At 39.1% G+C, this 20,849-nt stretch overlaps 1 protein-coding gene across 3 annotated transcripts in view; it reads right to left on the bottom strand.

Annotated features, from left to right (window-relative positions):
• Positions 1 to 2,356: 2,356 nt before the first annotated feature.
• kcnt1a (potassium sodium-activated channel subfamily T member 1a) overlaps positions 2,357 to 20,849 on the bottom strand; it is a 53,494-nt gene continuing 35,001 nt past the window's right edge. For 2 of the 3 annotated variants that reach the window (XM_047371709.1, XM_047371710.1), the window contains 14 exons: positions 20,087 to 20,316; positions 19,763 to 19,979; positions 14,968 to 15,073; positions 14,664 to 14,836; positions 10,895 to 10,966; positions 10,626 to 10,760; positions 10,321 to 10,432; positions 10,135 to 10,236; positions 9,805 to 9,888; positions 9,116 to 9,244; positions 8,735 to 9,029; positions 8,579 to 8,641; positions 8,415 to 8,499; positions 2,357 to 4,994 (listed from right to left, as the gene is read on the bottom strand). In XM_047371709.1, coding sequence (XP_047227665.1) covers positions 4,877 to 4,994; positions 8,415 to 8,499; positions 8,579 to 8,641; positions 8,735 to 9,029; positions 9,116 to 9,244; positions 9,805 to 9,888; positions 10,135 to 10,236; positions 10,321 to 10,432; positions 10,626 to 10,760; positions 10,895 to 10,966; positions 14,664 to 14,836; positions 14,968 to 15,073; positions 19,763 to 19,979; positions 20,087 to 20,316 — 1,921 coding nt within the window. In that variant the 3' untranslated portion in view covers positions 2,357 to 4,876. Of the gene's footprint in view, positions 4,995 to 8,414; positions 8,500 to 8,578; positions 8,642 to 8,734; positions 9,030 to 9,115; positions 9,245 to 9,777; positions 9,889 to 10,134; positions 10,237 to 10,320; positions 10,433 to 10,625; positions 10,761 to 10,894; positions 10,967 to 14,663; positions 14,837 to 14,967; positions 15,074 to 19,762; positions 19,980 to 20,086; positions 20,317 to 20,849 lie in introns of all 3 variants that reach the window. The other variant, XM_047371708.1, reaches the window with a different exon arrangement.

Below are 20,849 nucleotides of genomic sequence, written 5' to 3'. Positions count from 1 at the left end.
CGTGGACGGCACTAAGCATCCTTTTCCTTCGACGTATTTAAGTACGCTCTACTTTGCTTAAAAAGTCCAATTACAATGCTCAAAAAAAATAAAGGGAACACTCAAATAACACATCCTAGAGCTGAATGAATGAAATATTCTCATTGAATACTTTGTTCTGTACAAAGGTGAATGTGCTGACAACAAAATCACACAAAAATCGTCAATGGAAATCAAATTTATTAACCAATGGAGGCCTGGATTTGGAGTCACACACAAAATTAAAGTGGAAAAACACACTAGAGGCTGATCCTACTTTGATGTAATGTCCTTAAAACAAGTCAAAATTAGGCTCAGTATTGTGTGTGACCTCCACGTGTCTGTATGACCTCCCTACAACGCCTGGGCATGCTCCTGATGAGACGGCGGATGGTCTCCTCAGGGATCTCCTCCCAGACCTGGACTAAAGTATCCGCCAACTCTTGGACAGTCTGTGGTGCAACATGACGTTGGTGGATGGAGCGAGACATGATGTCCCAGATGTGCTCAATCGGATGCAGGTCTGGGGAACGGGCGAGCCAGTCCATAGCTTCAATGTCTTCATCTTGCAGGAACTGCTGACACACTCCAGCCACATGAGGTCTACCATTGTCCTGCATTAGGAGGAACCCAGGGCCAACCGCACCAGCATATTGTCTCACAAGGGGTCTGAGGATCTCATCTCGGTACCTAATGGCAGTCAGGCTACCTCTGGCGAGCACATGGAGGGCCATGCGGCCCTCCAAAGAAATGCCACACCACACCATTACTGACCCACTGCCAAACCGGTCATGGTGAAGGATGTTGCAGGCAGCAGATCGCTCTCCACGGTGTCTCCAGACTCTGTCACGTCTGTCACATGTGCTCAGTGTGAACCTGCTTTCATCTGTGAAGAGCACAGGGCGCCAGTGGCAAATTTGCCAATCCTGGTGTTCTCTGGCAAATGCCAAGCGTCCTGCACGGTGTTGGGCTGTGAGCACAACCCCCATTTGTGGACGTCGGGCCCTCATACCATCCTCATGGAGTCTGTTTCTAACCGTTTGTGCAGACACATGCACATTTGTGGCCTGCTGGAGGTCATTTTGCAGGGCTCTGGCAGTGCTCCTCCTGTTCCTCCTTGCACAAAGGTGGAGGTAGCAGTCCTGCTGCTGGGTTGTTGCCCTCCTACGGCCTCCTCCACGTCTCCTGGTGTACTGGCCTGTCTCCTGGTAGTGCCTCCAGGTTCTGGACACTACACTGACAGACACAGCAAACCTTCTTGCAACAGCTCGCATTGATGTGCCATCCTGGATGAGCTGCACTACCTGAGCCACTTGTGTGGGTTGTAGAGTCCGTCTCATGCTACCACGAGTGTGAAAGCACCACCAACATTCAAAAGTGACCAAAACATCAGCCAGAAAGCATAAGTACTGAGAAGTAGTGTGTGGTCACCACCTGCAGAACCACTCCTTTATTAAGTGTGTCTTGCTAATCGCCAAAGATTAGCAAGACACACTGTTGTCTATTCCATTTGCAAAACAGCATGTGAAACTGATTGTCAATCAGTGTTGCTTCCTACGTGGACAGTTTGATTTCACAGAAGTTTGATTTACTTGGAGTAAAATTGTGTTGTTTAAGTGTTCCCTTTATTTTTTTGAGCATTGTATAACGCCTTGAAGTTTGTGGATGTAAAATGACAGAATGTGAAAAAGTTCATGGAGTATTAATTTCCATAATAAGAAGCTGGAAGAGTGTCAGGAGCTATTACAAATCCTGAGAAAGGCAGTTTCGTATTGATACACCAAAGCAAATTAGTTGATATAAAATATTTGTTATATGGGCCACATATTTACCTACCTTCCGTTTGTTTCCTCAAAAACCCATTTTTTAAAACAATGTTTAAGCACTTTTCGTTAAATAAGGAAAAATCACTGGAATGTAAAATAACTGGTCACTAAACTAAACTGTTGATTGACTCAAACTGTTTTTATATGCACATCTCAAAGTTAAAATGTTTTTAAAGTCTATATGACACTGGATGGCAAATAGTTCAAGAATTAGGGCAGATGTTACATTTAAATGTTTAACTGGCACTCAAAAGAAAATAATTAGAAAGAGTTTTAAAACTCATTATACTAAACATAAAAAACAATAAACTATTTATCAGTGAACAATGGTGCATTTGTAACATGCTGACATGTCTTCAAATTAATAATATAAGTGTCATTTTAGGAATTATGTTTTCATTTTACAGTAACCAATTACCCTTTATAAATCATTTATAATAGTGTTTGTGACTTTATTGGTTAAAAAAATTACATAGTAATGAATCACACACACAACCCAAAACAATGTTTATGTATTTTAGAGCACTTTAATGTGCACATAAAACTATGCTCAAGTACAAATATAGTCAACACTGAAATTGGTTCCAAGTCAGACCTACAGTAAATGCAAAAAGTCATAAGTGATAAACACCTTGCTCAAACAATCACAACTTATGTAAATAAGCAACGCTTTCATAGAGCAGTTTTCAAAGTGACACGATGTTCTCTGATTCCTGATATTGTGAAAATAGGCATGGACTGGTGTGAGATTCTCACTGTCTGCTAATCAGGGTCACTGTATTTAAACAACAAAATTTAAACCATCCAGCTCCTTTCATTCCTACTCAACAGAAACCCAACAGAAAGGTGGTAATTATTTCTGCTGCTGTGGTTAAAATAATGTAGCATATAGGTTGTTACAGTCATATTAATGTTTTTCGTCAATTATTTTATTCACGTACATATACTTCAGCAAAGTATTTTGATAGAGATCCACACAATTTAGTGAAAGTTTTAAGTGCTTAATACAGCTTTTTCCCAGTTCTGCTTAACAAGTTGAGGTTATTAATAATATTAATCTGTCAGGCTATCTGCTCAGGTAGCCAGCTGCTTCATATGCATGCCACTTGAGTGATTGGTGGATTTATTTTCTCCTACAAGGTGGGAAAAGAGTAGCAACCTCCTTTTCAGATAACTGATTGGCGATCATCACAGTGTTTCAGATCAAGTACATTTTAATATTTATTACAAATATAAAAAAAAACATTTGTTGCTTCATTTTCACTAGCCAAACACCACCCTGTTAATTGCCTAACATGTGGAACCTGTCTAACAACATGAAGTAGGCTAAAAAAAGCTCTCAAACAGCAAAATATTATGCCCCAATTCAAATAAATACAGGAACAAAGTAATTGACATTTGTTAGTCTAGAAAGAGTTACAATGCAATTTATAAGGCTTTGGGACTTCATGAAACCCCAGTGAGGGCCAATAACCACAAGTGGAGACCAAATGAAACAGTTGGGAACCTTCCCAGGAGTGGCCCACCAACCAAAATTACTATAAAAGCAAAAACTCATCTGGAAGGTCACAAAAGTACACATGACAACTACTAATGCTCTGCAGGCCTCATTTGCCTCAAAGTCAGTGTTCAGTATTCAACTGGCAGAAAGAGAGTAGGCAAAAATATCATTCATGGCAGAGTTCCAAGGTTAAAACAACTACTGATCAAAAAGAACACAAAGTTGCATGTCACATATTTGCCAAAAATGTCTTTATTGTCTCCCAAGATTTCTTTGAAAATATTTTGTGGACTGACGAGACAAAGCCAAAACTAATACAGCATTTCAGCAAAAGAATATCATAACAGTCAAACGTGGTGTTTGTAGTGAGATGGTCTGCAGTTGCTTTTCTGCTTACAGACCTGAGCAACCTGCCATTGTTGATAAAAAACGATGTTGTCTATAAAATAACCCTGATGGAGAATGTCATCAGTTTGTGACCATTGTGGCTGAATTAAAACAAATCTGCAAAGAATAGTGAGCCAAAATCCCTCCACAGTGTTCAAAAAGACACATTGATGGCAACAAATGACATAAAAAAAAAGATGCCAAGGGTGGTACAGCCAGATAGAGCCAGGCTGACTTGGACAGCCCCCCCATCAATAAAATCATAACTTAAAACAGCTTTTCAATGCACTAGAGGCTTTATACACCTGGATAAATCACCAGTGTTTCCTGCATTTTATTTGGCCTCTCATTAAATGGACTTTTGAACCTTAGGAGCTATGTGATGAAAAATCTAAAACCTTAGTATACTTTGACACCAATCACTGGTCCATGCCTAAGTAGAACCAAAAACAAACCAAATCTGTATGGCATCATGCTGAATAATTAGCACAGAGTCCTTTTGGAGCTAAAACCAAAGACATGATCTGCTCTGATGAACATATAAATAACCACCATTATTTGCACATAAACAACTAACCTATACTTTAATGGCACTGATGAACTACCTCTACGATTTAGCTACAAATATATATGTTTGATTGTAGCTGTACAATTTTAGCAGACTTGTAAACAATCAAATGTGTGAACCATGAAAGGTTAATCATCCGTCTGTTATACTCCTTGTTTTCCACAATGGAAAAGAGATTTAAAAAGTTGGTTAAAGCCTGTAACTTGTGGATTACCAAATATATGAACCTCAGATTAAAGTAAAATTAATGTAAATGTAAGTATTAGGTAAACTATAGATACAAATCTAAGAAATTCACTTTAATTCTAAACAACAGCAAGTAGAATGAGCCTCCCTGAAATCTCTGAATATTCAAAGAGCTGAAAAGAGACTGATGCAGTATTCGTATGTACAGCATTGGCAGCAAGAAGATGAAAATGGAATACATGATATCCAATATGATCAGACAGATAGTAGGCACTCACATTATACATTTGTGGGCTTGAGCACTGAAAGAACTACAACCCAAATCATCGTCTTCAGACCCAAACTGTGAGGGGACTGATCCGGGAGAATCAGTTAAAGACCAGCGTTGTGTCAAAGTGGGATGTCCTCTCTGGTGTCCAAGCTGGACTCGCGTCTCTCTTTCAGGCTGCCGCTGTGGACAGGACGCACCTCAGGAACATGAGCCAGAGGGTCAGAACGAATCAAATATCTGTGAGAGAACAGAGATGTTAGCGCTAAGGACATTCCCTTAACTCACTTAACGACTCTTTAATCTCATAACCGTTATAAGAAAACCTTAAAGGAAGCTGAAAACCCCTGCAAAATCTTTTTTGCTGTATAATTAGGGATGTAGTTCTGCTGATAGAGACCACTGGCAATGATGAGCTGCAGCAAATATTATAAGGATGTTTAACTTAGTTCATACAGGTGGTTTTCTTTTTACAGTTTTTGCACGAAACACTAGGAGGAGCTAAAGGAAAACAATTTTAGCTTACATTCACTTCTCCATTGTGTATTTATACTGGTCCTTGCAAAAGTAATATCTGGACTTTTTACTTTTTTTTTTACATTACAACCACAAACCAGTGTATTAATCGGATTTATGTGATTGATCAACACGACGTGGTGCAGAATTGACAAATGGAAAGATAAGACATTTTTTATATACATAAAATTCTAAAAATCTCAGAGTAGGAATCAGAGAAGCAGCAAAGAGGCCAACAAGATCCACATTTCATGTGGGAGAATCTGCTTCATTATAGAAGATTGGCTAAAAGAAAGCAATTGTTGAAATAAATCAGTGTTTAAATTTATGTCAAGCCAAAATATGGAACACAGCAAACATGTGGAAAAAGGTTCTTTAGTCAGATGAGACCAGAATTTAACTTTCTGGCCTACATGCAAAACGTTCTGTGCGGGGGGAAGCTAACATAGTATATATATATATATATTGCACCCTGACACACTATTTCCACTCTGATCCTTGGTGGTGGCAGCATCGGCTCTTCTTCAGCAGGGGCAGGGAAGGTGGTCAGGGTTTATAGCAGTGGTTTCCCAAAGTTTCCCAAATTAAATTAATGAATAATGACCCATCTTGCACAGAGGCATTAAAAAAAAAAAATTATTGATAGCAATTTTGAATTTTGCTGCACAGTGAAATACACCAGTTATACTTAAAATAATGACACTGTAAAGGTAGTCTGTTGATTTATTTAAAAGAGGTTGTAGTTTATTATATTGCAACCTGTAATTTACTGCAGTTTACTTTCATTTGTTCAATTGTTCAAAAAAGGCTGAGGTGTTAAAAAAACTGTAGTGGAGTTTGAAAACAAAATATGTGTGTGTCTTTGTGGAGGTTGCTTGTGTGCTTTGGGGGGTGCAAAAATGGAGGTTTATTTATTCCAGCAGGATAACAGGCCTAAATATACTGCCAGAGCTACAGTGGGATAGTTAAATAAAAGCATATTCATGTGTTAGAATGGCCCAGTAAAAGTCCATACCCTAATCCAACTGAGAATTAGTAGTTAAAAATTGCAGTTCATCAATGCTCTCAAGAAGAATAGGCAACAATGTCAGTTTTTAGATAATCACCACGATCCACTAATTTGTGTTGGTTTATCACATAAAATCCCACTTAAATACATATACAGGGGTTGGACAATGAAACTGAAACACCTGGTTTTAGACCACAATAATTTATTAGTATGGTGTAGGGCCTCCTTTTGCGGCCAATACAGCGTCAATTCGTCTTGAGAATGACATATACAAGTCCTGCACAGTGGTCAGAGGGATTTTAAGCCATTCTTCTTGCAGGATAGTGGCCAGGTCACTACGTGATGCTGGTGGAGGAAAACGTTTCCTGACTCGCTCCTCCAAAACACCCCAAAGTAGCTCAATAATATTTAGATCTGGTGACTGTGCAGGTCATGGGAGATGTTCAACTTCACTTTCATGTTCATCAAACCAATCTTTCACCAGTCTTGCTGTGTGTATTGGTGCATTGTCATCCCGATACACGGCACTGCCTTCAGGATACAATGTTTGAACCATTGGATGCACATGGTCCTCAAGAATGGTTCGGTAGTCCTTGGCAGTGCCCATCTAGCACGAGTATATGGCAGCCCAAACCATCACTGATCCACCCCCATGCTTCACTCTGGGCATGCAACAGTCTGCGTGTTACGCTTCTTTGGGGCTTCTCCACACCGTAACTCTCCCAGATGTGGGGAAAACAGTAAAGGTGGACTCATCAGAGAACAATACATGTTTCACATTGTCCACAGCCCAAGATTTGCACTCCTTGCACCATTGAAACTGACGTTTGGCATTGGCATGAGTGACCAAAGGTTTGGCTATAGCAGCCCGGCCGTGTATATTAACCCTGTGGAGCTCCCGACGGACAGTTCTGGTGGAAACAGGAGAGTTGAGGTGCACATTTAATTCTGCCGTGATTTGGGCAGCCGTGGTTTTATGTTTTTTGGATACAATCCGGGTTAGCACCCGAACATCCCTTTCAGACAGCTTCCTCTTGCATCCACAGTTAATCTTGTTGGATGTGGTTCATCCTTCTTGGTGGTATGCTGACATTACCCTGGATACCGTGGCTCTTGATACATCACAAAGACTTGCTGTCTTGGTCACAGATGTGCCAGCAAGACGTGCACCAACAATTTGTCCTCTTTTGAACTCTGGTATGTCACCCATAATGTTGTGTGCATTTTAATATTTTGAGCAAAACTGTGCTCTTACCCTGCTAATTGAACCTTCACACTCTGCTCTTACTGGTGCAATGTGCAATCAATGAAGACTGGCTACCAGGCTGGTCCAATTTAGTCATGAAACCTCCCACACTAAAATGACAGGTGTTTCAGTTTCATTGTCCAACCCCGGTGTATATATATATATATATATACAAGTGCAGTCGCAAAAGCCATCAAGCGCTACAAAGAAACTGGCTCACATGAAGACTGCCCCAGGAAAGGAAGACCAAGAGTCGCCTCTGCTGCGGACGATAAGTTTATCCGAGTTACCAGCCTCAGAAATCGCAGGTTAACAGCAGCTCAGATTAGAGAACAGGTCAATGCCACACAGAGTTCTAGCAGCAGACACATCTCTAGAACAACTGTTAAGAGGAGACTGTGTGAATCAGGCCTTCATGGTAAAATAGCTGCTAGGAAACCACTGCTGAGGACAGGCAACAAGCAGAAGAGACTTGTTTGGGCTAAATAACACAAGGAATGGACATTAGACCAGTGGAAATCTGTGCTTTGGTCAAAATTGAAGGCATACTGAACCAGCATGGCTACCACAGCATCTTGCAGCGGCATGCTATTCCATCCAGTTTGCGTTTAGTTGGACCATCATTTATTTTTCAACAGGACAATGACTCCAAACACACCTCCAGGCTGTGTAAGGGCTATTTGACCAAGAAGGAGAGTGATGGGGTGCTGCGCCAGATGACCTGGCCTCCATAGTCACCGGACCTGAACCCAATCAAGATAGTTTGGGGTGAGTTGGACCACAGAGTGAAGGCAAAAGGGCCAACAAGTGCTAAGCATCTCTGGGAGCTCCTTCAAGACTGTTGGAAAACTATTTCAGGTGAAATGGAACATAAAGTGGTTTTACTCACACAATATCATTGATCTCCAGCCTGGTATCATGAGAAGGGTTAATGAGGACATAAGACAAAGTGTTCTGGTGGTCATTCTGCTCATCTGAAACAAGCACAGAAATAAAATCAGCCCAAAATCTGTCCTATCCTAACCGTACCTGAAAAGGTTTCAAATGTTATACCTTGTAAGTATCCCAAATTGACTCTATTCATGACATCACTGGCTGTCAGATTTGTCAGATCATCTGCATTTTAGACAAGGAACAGGCAAGCTTTAAATCAAATAAAGCATTAAAGTTATGTTAATGTTGCCAGTGAGAAGAAATGTCCATAATTACCGTATCCTGACGTGGGGAGGCCCAGATGCCTCATGCGGTTACGGACCAACTCGGACAGCTCTTCCCTCTCAGAGCGTCTGTAGAGGTTGAGCCGCTGCTGAGCTATGCGCTGGGCATGGTCTTTACTCAAGTCCCGGCTGCCCCCCTGCCACCTCACGCTTTTCTTACTGAGACGCCGTGCCCATTGCATACTCTTCTTCCTCAGCATGGGGTAATCCGACTGGTCATTGCTGCGAGACTCGTCCCCTCTGTCTTTTGTGTCTTCGCAGTCGTCAACACTCATCGAGACCTGAGACTTTATTATAATGGAAGAGTTAAGCTTTTTCTTATGATCTGAAACTGTGATTATATGCGGGTTTGCCTTTATATTTACAATCTCACCTCTGAAGTGGTGAAAATGTGAGACTCTGTGCGATAGAGGCCAATGGGAATTTCAGCACTGGAGGAGCAAAGTTTTTGGAACAGTCTCCCGTAGGTACCGATCCAAAGATCCTCCTCTGTTATTTTCATCTGAATAAGAGACCAGGATGTAAATTTTTAAAAGGGTCTGGTCAAATTAACCATGTCTGTTCTACAAAGAGACCTGCAAAATTATTCTAACCCCCTGAACTTTTCTGTATGTTTTGATTGGATTTTATGTAATAGCTCTACACAAATTAGTGCATATGTTTGAAGTGGAAGAGAAAGGAGCAGGTGGATTCAATATAATCTCAATATAAAGGCATTGAATGTTTTTTGCTACATTTAGATGTGGCTGGCAAAACTGGCAACTATTTCAGTCACTAGACATAAAACCCTGGTAGAAACCTACCCCAAAATAATTGCATGTATAATGGCTGCAAAATGTGATTCCACCAGTGATGACTAACACGGGCTGATTACAAACACAGGCCACACTTTTCAGACTTTTATTTGTACAGAAATTTTCCTTCCACATCACAATTATGCACAACTTTGTTCTGGTCTATCACATAAGCACTCAAGAAAATACATTTCACTGTGTGGATGTAATGTACTGTGAAAAGTTCAAGGGGTATGAATACCTTTGCAAGGCATTGTATGTGACTCACAGCACATAGGAATCCTGATCCAGGAGTGGTGTCCAGTCCCAGCAGCAGTCTAGCAATAAGAATCATGTAGTCCTTTACAAAAGACTAAAAAAGAATCACAAGTAAAACAATTCAAATTACATTATAACCTTGATTACAGCTAACAAAATAAAGACAAGAGAAGAAAACAAGCAATGTTTTAGTGACTGAGCACAAGAGGGCACCTCTGCCTTTTCATGCCAGTGCTGTGTAAGAGGCGAGTGTTTATCTGTTGATGTGAGACACAATCTCATATCTGGTGCTCAGGAGAGTCACCCGAGGCTGTCCATTTAGTTGTAGGTGCCTACCAACCTGATAGAGGAGGGTGTCCAACATGCTGATACTGAACACTCTGCCTGCGGCGAAGGGTAGGCGAAACATAAAGGCCAAGTTGGAGCCTTTGTCTCGCTCTTTCTGTGCAACATGAAGAGAAAAAAAAGTAATTTACCCATAATTCAGCATCTAGCTCACCATGCTGGTCCCCAGGTTTCGACTGACCTTCTCAAGCTTGGAAAGAGCCAGCGAATAGCAGTCCTTTGCTCTAAACTGCATGAACCTCATGTTGGATGGATGTGTAAGCTCTGTGATAATACTTAGACTTGGAAACAGCCTAAGGTTTTTTAAGGAGAGAAAATGGGCAAAACATAAACTAAATGCACAAGATGTATCATCACATCTAAGCAATATCACAGCTCTCCAAAGAGTGGTCCAAGTGGATGCTCACATACACACAGTGTTTTATTTAAACCTGAAATGCATTGAGATGTGAATTTTATAACAGTCCACTGAAACATTTAATTTACCTGAACATAGTTTGTACATTGACAATAGTTTTGGCGTCGGCCATGTAGTCCTCCTCTGCACTCATTGTACTCTCTTTATCGACCACCACCAAGTTATCAGCATAAATAATACCACACTGGAGCAGGCTGTCCAGACTGCAACACACACAATAACCAGTAATACACTCAACATCTGAATAAATATAAGCAGGTACAGTAGGTTCTTTAAATAAATCTAAAAGATGAAAAAAAATTTATGAAAGAAAACTAAGATTTTCTGCTGGCCTTACTTGTCTATGGACCCAGACATGTAGTACACCATTGGGAAACAACAAATGGCTTCCAGGAAGTGATTATCAGGACTGCAGGAAGAAAAAGTAAAAATGGAAATCAGTGCCGTTCTGTTTTCACAGACTTTGAGTTAGGCATACGCTCAAGTCAGGAAACATTTAGTATGTTAATTGTTCAGAGAAAGCCTCGGAAAAGACAAAACAGTTGTTTCTCACAAAATGATTTGTCTTTTGTTTATCCCTGCCACTATTCATCAGTGCAGTTTGTTTATCCATCAGTCAGTTGTTATATCTTCAGTTTTTAGAACGATTAAGCAAATCCTACTAACCAAATTTGTTGAAGTGAAACGTAGAGTAGGAATGAAGGCATTTTTAAATGATATGGATCAGTCCTTCCCTAAATTCAACTCTTGATACCTATTGTCGATGTATTGTCTATTTTGTGTCAGCTGAAAAGCTAGTAAACAACAGAGAACTCGCCTTTAACAGAAAGCAATCTTTGCGACCATCTGCCACTACTGACTGGGGGTTTGAGAAGACAGAGCAAACACACAAAAAACGCAGAAGCACTGGTAGTAGGAGAATGTAGCAGACTGAGGTAAAGGGGTCAAAGAATGTCCTCTAGCAGCATAAGCCTATGGAAAAATAAATATAGAGATAACTTAGGATAATCTAAGCCACTCTAACTATAACATTTATCAAAATGAAAGGTGGATTATTAAAGGCTTTATATGTAAGAAAAATAATTTAAAATTTTTATTCTGTATTTAACAGGGGCCAAATGAAGAGAGGCTAAAATAGGAGAAGTATAATTTCTTTATAATGTAATCGCTGAAGCATTTTGGATAAGCTGAAGGCTTTCTAACTGGATTTTTTGGACTTCCTGATAGTAAGGAATTACAATTTTCCAGCCTTGAAAGAACAAATACATTAACTTTTTTTCTGCATCACTCTGGGACAGGATTATTTCTAATTTTAGCAATAATGTGGAGGTGACAGAAAGAGGTCCTAGAAGCCTGTTTTATGTGGGATTCAAAGGACATATAGTATCTTTTGCATGTGGGTCAAACAAATCTCTAAAACTATGGCAATCTTGGTCAAACGTGGCACTAAGTTTTTTTTTTTATGATGACCCGGAGCACACTTTATTTAAGATTCAAGATTCTTTATTGTCATTATGTCACCCTAATGACATTTAGCTGAGACCCGGCTCAAAAGACACACATTTAGGTGATAAACACTTACGATGTGATCCAGAGTAAGTGACTAACTAAACAGTTTGTTTTTCAGAGGCTCCAGTCCAACGACCACAGCTTCTGTCTAGATTGAATTTAAAAGAAGAAAGTTCTAAGTCATCCAGGTTTTTATGTTTTCAAAAAATGCATGTGTCTACCTAACTGATAGGATTCATCAGGATTTATGGATAAATAGCTGAGTATCATCAGCATAACAGTGGGAATTTATTCCATACTGTCTGATAAATTTACTTGATTAGCAACTACTGTATGTTTTCAAAACTTTTAGATAAGAAAGGAAGATTAAATATAGGTCTTGATTACAGCAACCTTTAAAGCCTGGGGCACATATGAGTTTACTGAGGATAGACTAATCATGTAAAATGGGGTAGTTATCAAAGGGAACACTTCCTTAAATAATTTGGTTTGAATGGTTTCTAACAGTTGAAGGTTTAGATAAACGAATGTTTTTGATAACTCCGAAAGCACAACTAGATCAAAAAAACCCAAACACAGATCGGGTTCTACAATTATTCTAGCCAATCACACGCTTATTTATAGATAGGCTGAACAAAAGGCATTTAAGGGGTTCGGGATGGTTACCTGGTTGACCCACGCCTAAATAGGCACTGGGATAAACTACTTTAATGTATATTAAAGTTACAGGTGAATAATATTAAATACCAAAAGTGGTGAATACCCAAAAGTTCTTAATTAATGCAGGTCCGACATTTATGAAGAATTGAACAATTATTTCTGTAAATCTTTTGGCTCAACTGAAACAGGAATTAAATATATTACTAACCAAACAAGTTATATGAAGACATGAGAAAACAAGATAATGCTAGCCTTTCACTTCATCAAACTGTTCAGCATAATGAATCATCAACAGGAGCACTATATTAGTTTACAGAAAACCTTATACACAGATGCCCAGAAAAAAGACTCTTGCTTGTAAAATGTAAGCACATACCTTGTACTAATTTCTATCAAGTGTGTTGTGGTGCCAGACTGCCTAATCTTGAGATGAACTGTATGTGCTATTAGATTATTCAGCTAAAACTGCAGAACCAAAGGAGTTGAGCTTACATCTTGCAGTATTCACATTAGAAACATTTACGAGATATTTTTGGGGAATTTACTCTCCATCTTGCAAAGCTCTGTATTCTGATCCTCGTGCAGGCTGTTTGAATGCAGTCAGTGATTTAAATATTACATATGTTGCTGTGCTCCATTCTCAGCATGTTATAATCTTCATCAGATGCTGCTGATCAATATATTTATCAGATAAGAGATACTGGAGGATTATCTGGTGGCTCTGATCTGTCGGTAGCTGCTGGTGACTTCCAAGCACTGGGTCAATCTTATTCTGCAATCCCCGTACAGCTCATAGCAGTTACAATTTTGTGACTATGTTCCAAGGTGCATTAGAGGTGTAATATTGGTGGGTTAACATTTAATGAGCTTGCAGCTGAATGATCTAAATCCAAAGGATGATCTGAAGGCTTAATGCTCTCTTCATCTGCCCTATCAGCTTAGGTGGATGGCTATGTCTTGGTAGGTTTGCAACTGTGTTATACTTTACCTATTGTTTGGATGGTAGATGACTAAATAGGTGACTTTTCAAGGATGTTGACTGCACCGGATGTTATTTAGAGGTAACAGAGTAAAGATCTTACACAAATGATCCCAATATCCATTGATGTTAGTGGTGGTAATGTGACCAAATAATAATAAAAAAAAAACTTTTATAAATATCTTTTTAAGGCACTTTACAAATACAAATGAATTCAACATTTTTGGGCTAATATGCACTAAATACATCATCATACAACATTATTTCAAAACTGCCTTAGAGATGAGTCTACTTCTTAAACGATCATGTCCAACAGGCAGTACCAGACCATTGGGAGCCTCTGTGTTATGTAGCAGTTATTGTCTTTAGGCTGAGGGACGAGTCCATCTGGTGCTGAACGCACTTGCAGACACTTAATTAGTGTCCGTCCCCAGCCACCTCCTGTGACATTGCATTACTTTTTGCACGTTCCCAAAGCTGCTGACTCGAGACCCCAGGCTGTTGTAAGTGATTGAATTCCAAACGCGTGGGTGTTTGCATTTCTGTGTGCAACACTGATGTAAGGTTGGGGGGCTACAGAGCAGCCTGCAGGCAGCATTTATTGTTGTGTGTTGTGTGTGTGTGTGTGTGTGTGTGTGTTTGAATAGGGGACACATCGGGGCTCTTGTTGGAAGTTAGCTCTATCAAAAGAAATCACTTTCTCCCCTTGTGGCAATATGTATCACCCAGGTTCAAGGCAGAGCAAGTTTCCATGGTTACCATCTGGAGGTACAGAGAAATTTTTATTTATTACATCAGGATTAACAATGGAGTCCCACCTCCACAGCCTTGTCCTAAGTGCTTGCTGACGTGAGCCTTTTAGCATTCATAATGTTTCCCTGCATGACACGGAGGAAGTTTGAGTGAAGCGAAAAGCAGAGGAACAATGCATTACAGTGTGTGTGTGTTACAAACTCACGGGTTATCCAGCAGCAAGACAATGGGGTTCAGCTCCTTCCTAGGTCTGTAATAAGCTCTGAGAGGCACTATAAAGTTATAGAGACCATTTCCTGCAGTCTCAGCTGAAACAATGATGAGCTTGTTCTTGAAGCCATAAGCCTTAGCATCCTCAAAGCTGTTGTGCATGCAGCCCTGCACAAGGAGCAAATAACAGAGGTATTTTCAGTATGCTTTTATGATGTGAAGGACAGCGACAGACGAGAGGGAATGACTGAAGCAGCCTGTAATTGAGTGACTAAGTTGAAGGAAAAGCGACTGCCCACCTGGTCTAGTCGTAGGCAGCAAAATGGTGCTTTTTCAGCCAACAGATGGCATAAGGTGGGCGAGCTCCCAATGTATGGAGAGTTAGGAGGATAACCTTTCACATACCTGAAAACAAATCCAGAAGGAATGAATGATACATTTTGTCAAAACAGGCTGTGAGATACTTGATTTTAAAAAGACTAAGCCTATAACTGGAGAAGATTAAGATTTTGTTAAATATTCACAATAGTAATAATAAAATTGGTCAAGATGATAGTCCTGGTTACATACAATTTGGATGTCTTACATCATAAAATGTTAGATTTTTTTCATTCAAACGTTATCAGCATCCATTAAACTTGCATTAATAATAATCCTCCAATAATAAAGGATAAAAAAAATGATCAGAAACTACAGTGAAATGAAATCAATACACAAAGACTCATGACTGCTTATTTATAATAAAAGTATTAAAAACTGTGTATTTTGCATATCACTGAAAAAACAAGTATTTGATCCCTAAAACGTAACTTTAAAACGTAAGAAATAGCATATTTTGTGAAACATCAAGCCCAGTCCTGTATATGAAGCATGCATACCCTCGTTTGTACACCTCTGTTAAAGCTATTGTATACATTGGGATGAAGGGTGTCAAATTTTAAGCGTGCTACTAAACTATTGCAATAATGTCATGTTTTTTTTTCATTTCATTATTTCCTGCTTAAAGATCTAAACCTCTTGGGCAGAGAGTTCAATGCTATACAAATAGTCTATAAGTGCCGGCAAGTGGTCAAACAATAATAACCTGAATTGTTCCGAAAAAGGTTAATCTCCCCTGTCAGCTTGGCAACTTTAAGTATTCAGCATCTGGAACCCAGTGACTTTTCATTTATTCAATTAATGGAATAATTATTGAGTCATTGCTTTACATGTTGTTTCTCTAAATTGCAACGGTCCTTCAATAGAATTTTTCTATGTGTACATTTACATTATTTAAAGCTGCGCTTGTTTTTATAAATTAGGAATGTAAAGCAGATAAGCAGTAGTGTGATGGGGGTATAGACAAAACATGACTGAATACTTGTTGAAAAAATCTTTATTGGCCAGTAAAGCACTAAAATATTTTTTCCAGAGTTGGTCACAAGGTTTTCACTGTTTGGACTTTGGCCCTTGGTGGTATGTTGTCAGTCACTGTAATGCAGGAAGATCTAAAACTCATTTGCAGTGTTCTGGCCGAAAGGAGAAAGTGCATTTCAGATTGTATTGTACTTGGTTCCTCAATGTGGTGACGTTGTCGTGTACCCTAAAAAAACAAACAACTCCACAGCATAATGATTCTACCTCCATGCTTCACTGTAGGAAAGATGTTCTTCAAGTCCTTGGATTTTTCTTCCTCCAAACACAACTGCTTGAGTTGATGTCAGAGAGCTTGATTTTGGTCTTTTTGAAATACACCATTCTCTCCTAAGCCTTCTCGGAAGCATTTAGACGTTTGCTGGCAAAAAAAGGCCATGCAATTTTACATGTGCTTGTATATTAGGGGGCTGCAAGATTTCAATCTATTATGGCGTAAGTTACATAGTGTGTTCTTGGTGTCTGTAGTCACAACTGCCTTCAGATTCTTAAAAAGCTCTTCCCTGAGGGTGGATCCTTCACATTTCTGATCATCCTTACTCCCTGAGGTAAGATCTTGCATTGAGCTCCAGACTGAGGGAAATTTGTGGTTAGTTTTTATTTGTCTTCTATTTCCCAAAAATGTCAGCAACAGTCGTCAGCTTCCCCTCAAGCTTCTTCCAGCTGGTTTTGTAGGCATGTGCAGATCTTCTATCTTGTTCCTGATGTCCAGTGACAGTTATTTTGTGTTGTCTATAGTGGAAGGGAGGTTGTCATTGAAGAAAAAACTCTTTGGACGACTGTGGCTCAGTGGGCAGAGCAGTTTTCCTGTAGTTGGCAGATTGTGGATTCAATTCCAGCTTCATTCTGCCAATGGGCAAGGCATCTAATCTCAAATTGCCTACTGACCTGCTTATCGGTTTATGACTGTTTGTGACTAGAAAAATGCTATAAAAATTCAGACCATTTACCATTTGACCAACTGATACCAAAAATATTTGTAATTGATTGATTTATTAATGTGGCATCTCTGTGTCACATGAGCACCTACCCAGTCTGTTGGAGCCAAACTGTGGTTGTGTTGTAGGGGATCAAATACTTCATACTCATAGCTCACCCAATAACATGCAATTCAATTTCTATAATTTATATGAAGTGCTTTTTCTAGATGTTCTGATGACAACCTGTCCCTCTACGCAAAAATTAAGCTGCAATTTTAATTTGAGACTGTTGATTTATTTTTAAGTGAGCCATATAACTGAACCAGCAGGGAGTGAAATAATTTTTCTCCCGCTGTAGCAAGCTGATCTGAGTTTCTGCTGTCCACAACATATGAAAGTTGTTTTCTGTCTCACATTTTTAGCGTTTTAAAGGTGTTAGCCAAGGATATGTGTAATTGTTTAATTACTTTATCAATAAAATCCTGATTAAATTGGCTTAGTGTTCAAAATTGTTTTAGAAAAGTTGTCAGTTTGATACTGAACTAATATCTCTATATATTTCTAAAAATGTTATTAAAAACACTTAAGCAAAGACGACACAATTTTTTTGTCCATATAGATTTTGACAGATAAAATTCTGACTACTTTCATAAAAATGTTATTTACTTGTCTCTGACAAAAGCTAGAAGCAAAGTGTGACATTATTAGGATTTATGTGTTTATACATGGTACAGAGCCAGTTGCAAAAGTACTCATACCTGTTAAACCTTTTCACATTTAGTCTTGTTACAACCACAAACTTTGTTGTATTTTATTGGGACTTTAAGTGATTGACCAACACAAAGTAGTACATAACTGTGAAGTGGAAAGAGAAGGATACATTATGTCCAAAATGTTTTACAAACAACAAAATCCACGGCGACCAGTAAGACCTTCCCCTTTTCTTTAGGATTCCTCACTCACTGGTAACAATTCATGATCACCTCTCTTCCCTTCCTTCCTCCCAGTGATTTCACCTTCAGGAACCCTTACCGGATCAAGTCACTAAAAGGTTACCTGTTTACCTCTCTCCTGTTAATTTCTGCATGTGGGACCTGAAACGGCCTAGCACTGTGACACATGCAGAGAAAGAAATGCATTAAAGAAATAGGCAGCCATGAGACCCATGGCAAGCTACTGTGGTCGCATGAGAGCAAAACTCTACTTTTTGTCTTCACGAAAAACACTGTGGGCCTGATCTTCAAAGATTCCAAATAAGGAGAGCTAAATTGTTTGTGCAAAAAAAAAACTATTTCATGTGCAATAAGTGGCTGAATGGGGCAAAATCTACAAAGATTGCGAGCAAAATTGATAATAGGTGCTAAAGCTGTGCAGATAGCCCTTTTTAAATAAGGAAATTGCATGTGCTACTGGCTGTCACTATAGAGAATGTTGTTGGAAGACAGGAACTTGGAGGTAATAATAATACCAAATATAATAATAATAACAGTAAAAACATTTAAAAACATGAAAATACTCAAATCTACAGTTAAACCATGATATATCAATTATAAAACTCTACTCTCAACTCATTCACCACCCAAGAAAAAATGATTAACAAATCTGTCTTACACAAGGAGCGCACCTTTATTTTTCCTTTGATGTCCCTATGGCTCTGATGGTTTTCTGATCTCTGGCGGCTGTTACTGTTCAGTGTTATTTTTTTAAATAACATGGCACAACATATTTGCGTGACAGTTTGCACATGCATTTCAAAAGTGCTAAATATAAACGCAAAAACAACACCCACAACCCGTTTCAGGTTTAATAAATCACATTGGTAAAGGGTTACATTTGCATATCTTCCTCCTATAAATTGTTTGTTTGGGTCATTACCTTTTGTTTTGCATATTGATGAGGGCCGCTATTCTGCTGATATTAGAAAAAAAATTTGAATTGCACCAAGTTTGTAGATCAGCTTTGTGCATGCAATTCAGTTTGCACGTGTTTTTGTACATGTGTTTTTGTGCAGGCAAACCTTTTGAAAATTAGGCGTCTATTCATGATCATGTTCACATGATCTTCACTGTAAAACATGGTGGAGTCTCTTCATCATCTGCACAGCATGATGATGAAGATAGATTATAGTTTGTGGATATGACGTGACCAAATGTGTACAAGAATATGAAGAGTTATGCAACATAGGAATGGGAACGAGCACACCACTAATGCATCACTCTTCAACAAAAAAATGGTATGTTTTTATGAACAAAAACTAGTTGAGTTGTCAGTAAAATGCAGCAAAAGGGCAAACAAAAAATTTCCTGCAGACCAAAACCACAAGGACCAAAGTGTCCTCAAGATCTTAGGCGACCTTTTGTCTTTCTGCATTTCTGCTCTAAGCTGCTGTCTCATAATATGAATTTAAACAAGTCATAAAAATAACTTTCTGAGGAAAATGTTGTGAAACAGAAAGTGTACTAATACCAACTTCTAAAGTGAAATAAAAACATGAACTACACAACATGCTGGAGTAAGCAGGTTTTAGGTCTAACTTAGGTATTTTTAAAACTATTAAAACTCATTCAACTGACCTTTATGTGTTAAAAAAAAGTAGATTTTAAAATAGAAAAATATAATTTAAATCAAACTCACAGAACTCAATGGGTATACTAAAGGCTGCTATTTTCCCTACTACATCAGGTTAAAGCTTTTTAAAAAACTGATTGGAGTTTTGGTCATTTTAAAGTTTGGGCATCACTGGAAAAAATGAATTCCTTACTCAGTGGACGAGCGTCCCTTTTCGTCTGTAAAGACAGTGTCATCTTCTGACTGGTCACCTAGGAGGTCACATGGCAGGATCGAGGCAGAGTCAGCAATTTCTTGAACTGGAGCAATGCTGGGTCGGCGGCTGCCTGTCCCATTTACAGTAGGCGGGACCAGTTTGCCCCCAGAAACGTTGGGTGGACTTGTATTCTGAAGATCCATGGCAACGGTACCTGCAAACATGACTGTTCTCAGACCTCACTGCATGGGTTACCTTAACTTATTCAATAATTATACTTTTGTGCCCTATTACATCCAGCATGATGTGAGTCTCTCTCACCCATGCTTGCAATGATGCTGTGCACAGGAAGCTGTGAGGGCCCATCAAAGATTCCTCCAGTAGGACGGCCCTTCCTCTCCTCCTCTTTGAAGATGAAGGCTGAGTTCTCCTCTTTGGTAATGTTGATGTAGTAGCAGGTATCTGTGGCAGCCATGATGTGGTGTGGACCAGGGTTCAGCAGGATGCTCTTGTTGTCGTCCCTCTTTATGCCGATGAGACATACTCCATACCTGAAGACCAAACACCCACTGTTAGCATAAATTACTATGACTGTGATGAAGAAATGATCTTTTAACTACAATGACACCTGCAAAGTGTTAAAAAATATAGGATATCAAATTAACAGGTATTTGTTGAAATTAACATGTTAAAAGTAGGATAAGGATCTAAAGTGGTTGCAAAATCAGCCTGTAGCAAAGTGGTGTTCGTGGCAATAATTTGGTTAGAAATCTTGGTTCATGTCACCCAGGTGAATAAAAGCTTGACGAGAACCACCTACATAAATACTGTTGCAAACATGTTTTTATGCCTATAATATTCCTTGATCTTCCTGCTTGCAGATTAAGGTATCCTGCAATTTTGGCAAAGTTTTTCAGAAATTGCTTTGATTTATAGTACGTGGCAAACTGTTCCTGATATTTAGTCACTTAATCTCAGTGTGATTAAGTGTCCCTGTCATGTACTGTGAAAATAATATAAAGAAACAGTTCAAGAAACAAAAATGAAATGTCTCAAATTACTAGCTTCTGAGGAGGATATTTTA

The sequence above is a fragment of the Girardinichthys multiradiatus genome, chromosome 8 (genome assembly GCF_021462225.1).
Source record: "Girardinichthys multiradiatus isolate DD_20200921_A chromosome 8, DD_fGirMul_XY1, whole genome shotgun sequence".
NCBI lineage: Eukaryota > Metazoa > Chordata > Actinopteri > Cyprinodontiformes > Goodeidae > Girardinichthys > Girardinichthys multiradiatus.
The sequence above is the reverse complement of the archived record's forward strand: the minus strand, read 5'-3'. Positions and strand labels throughout refer to the sequence as shown.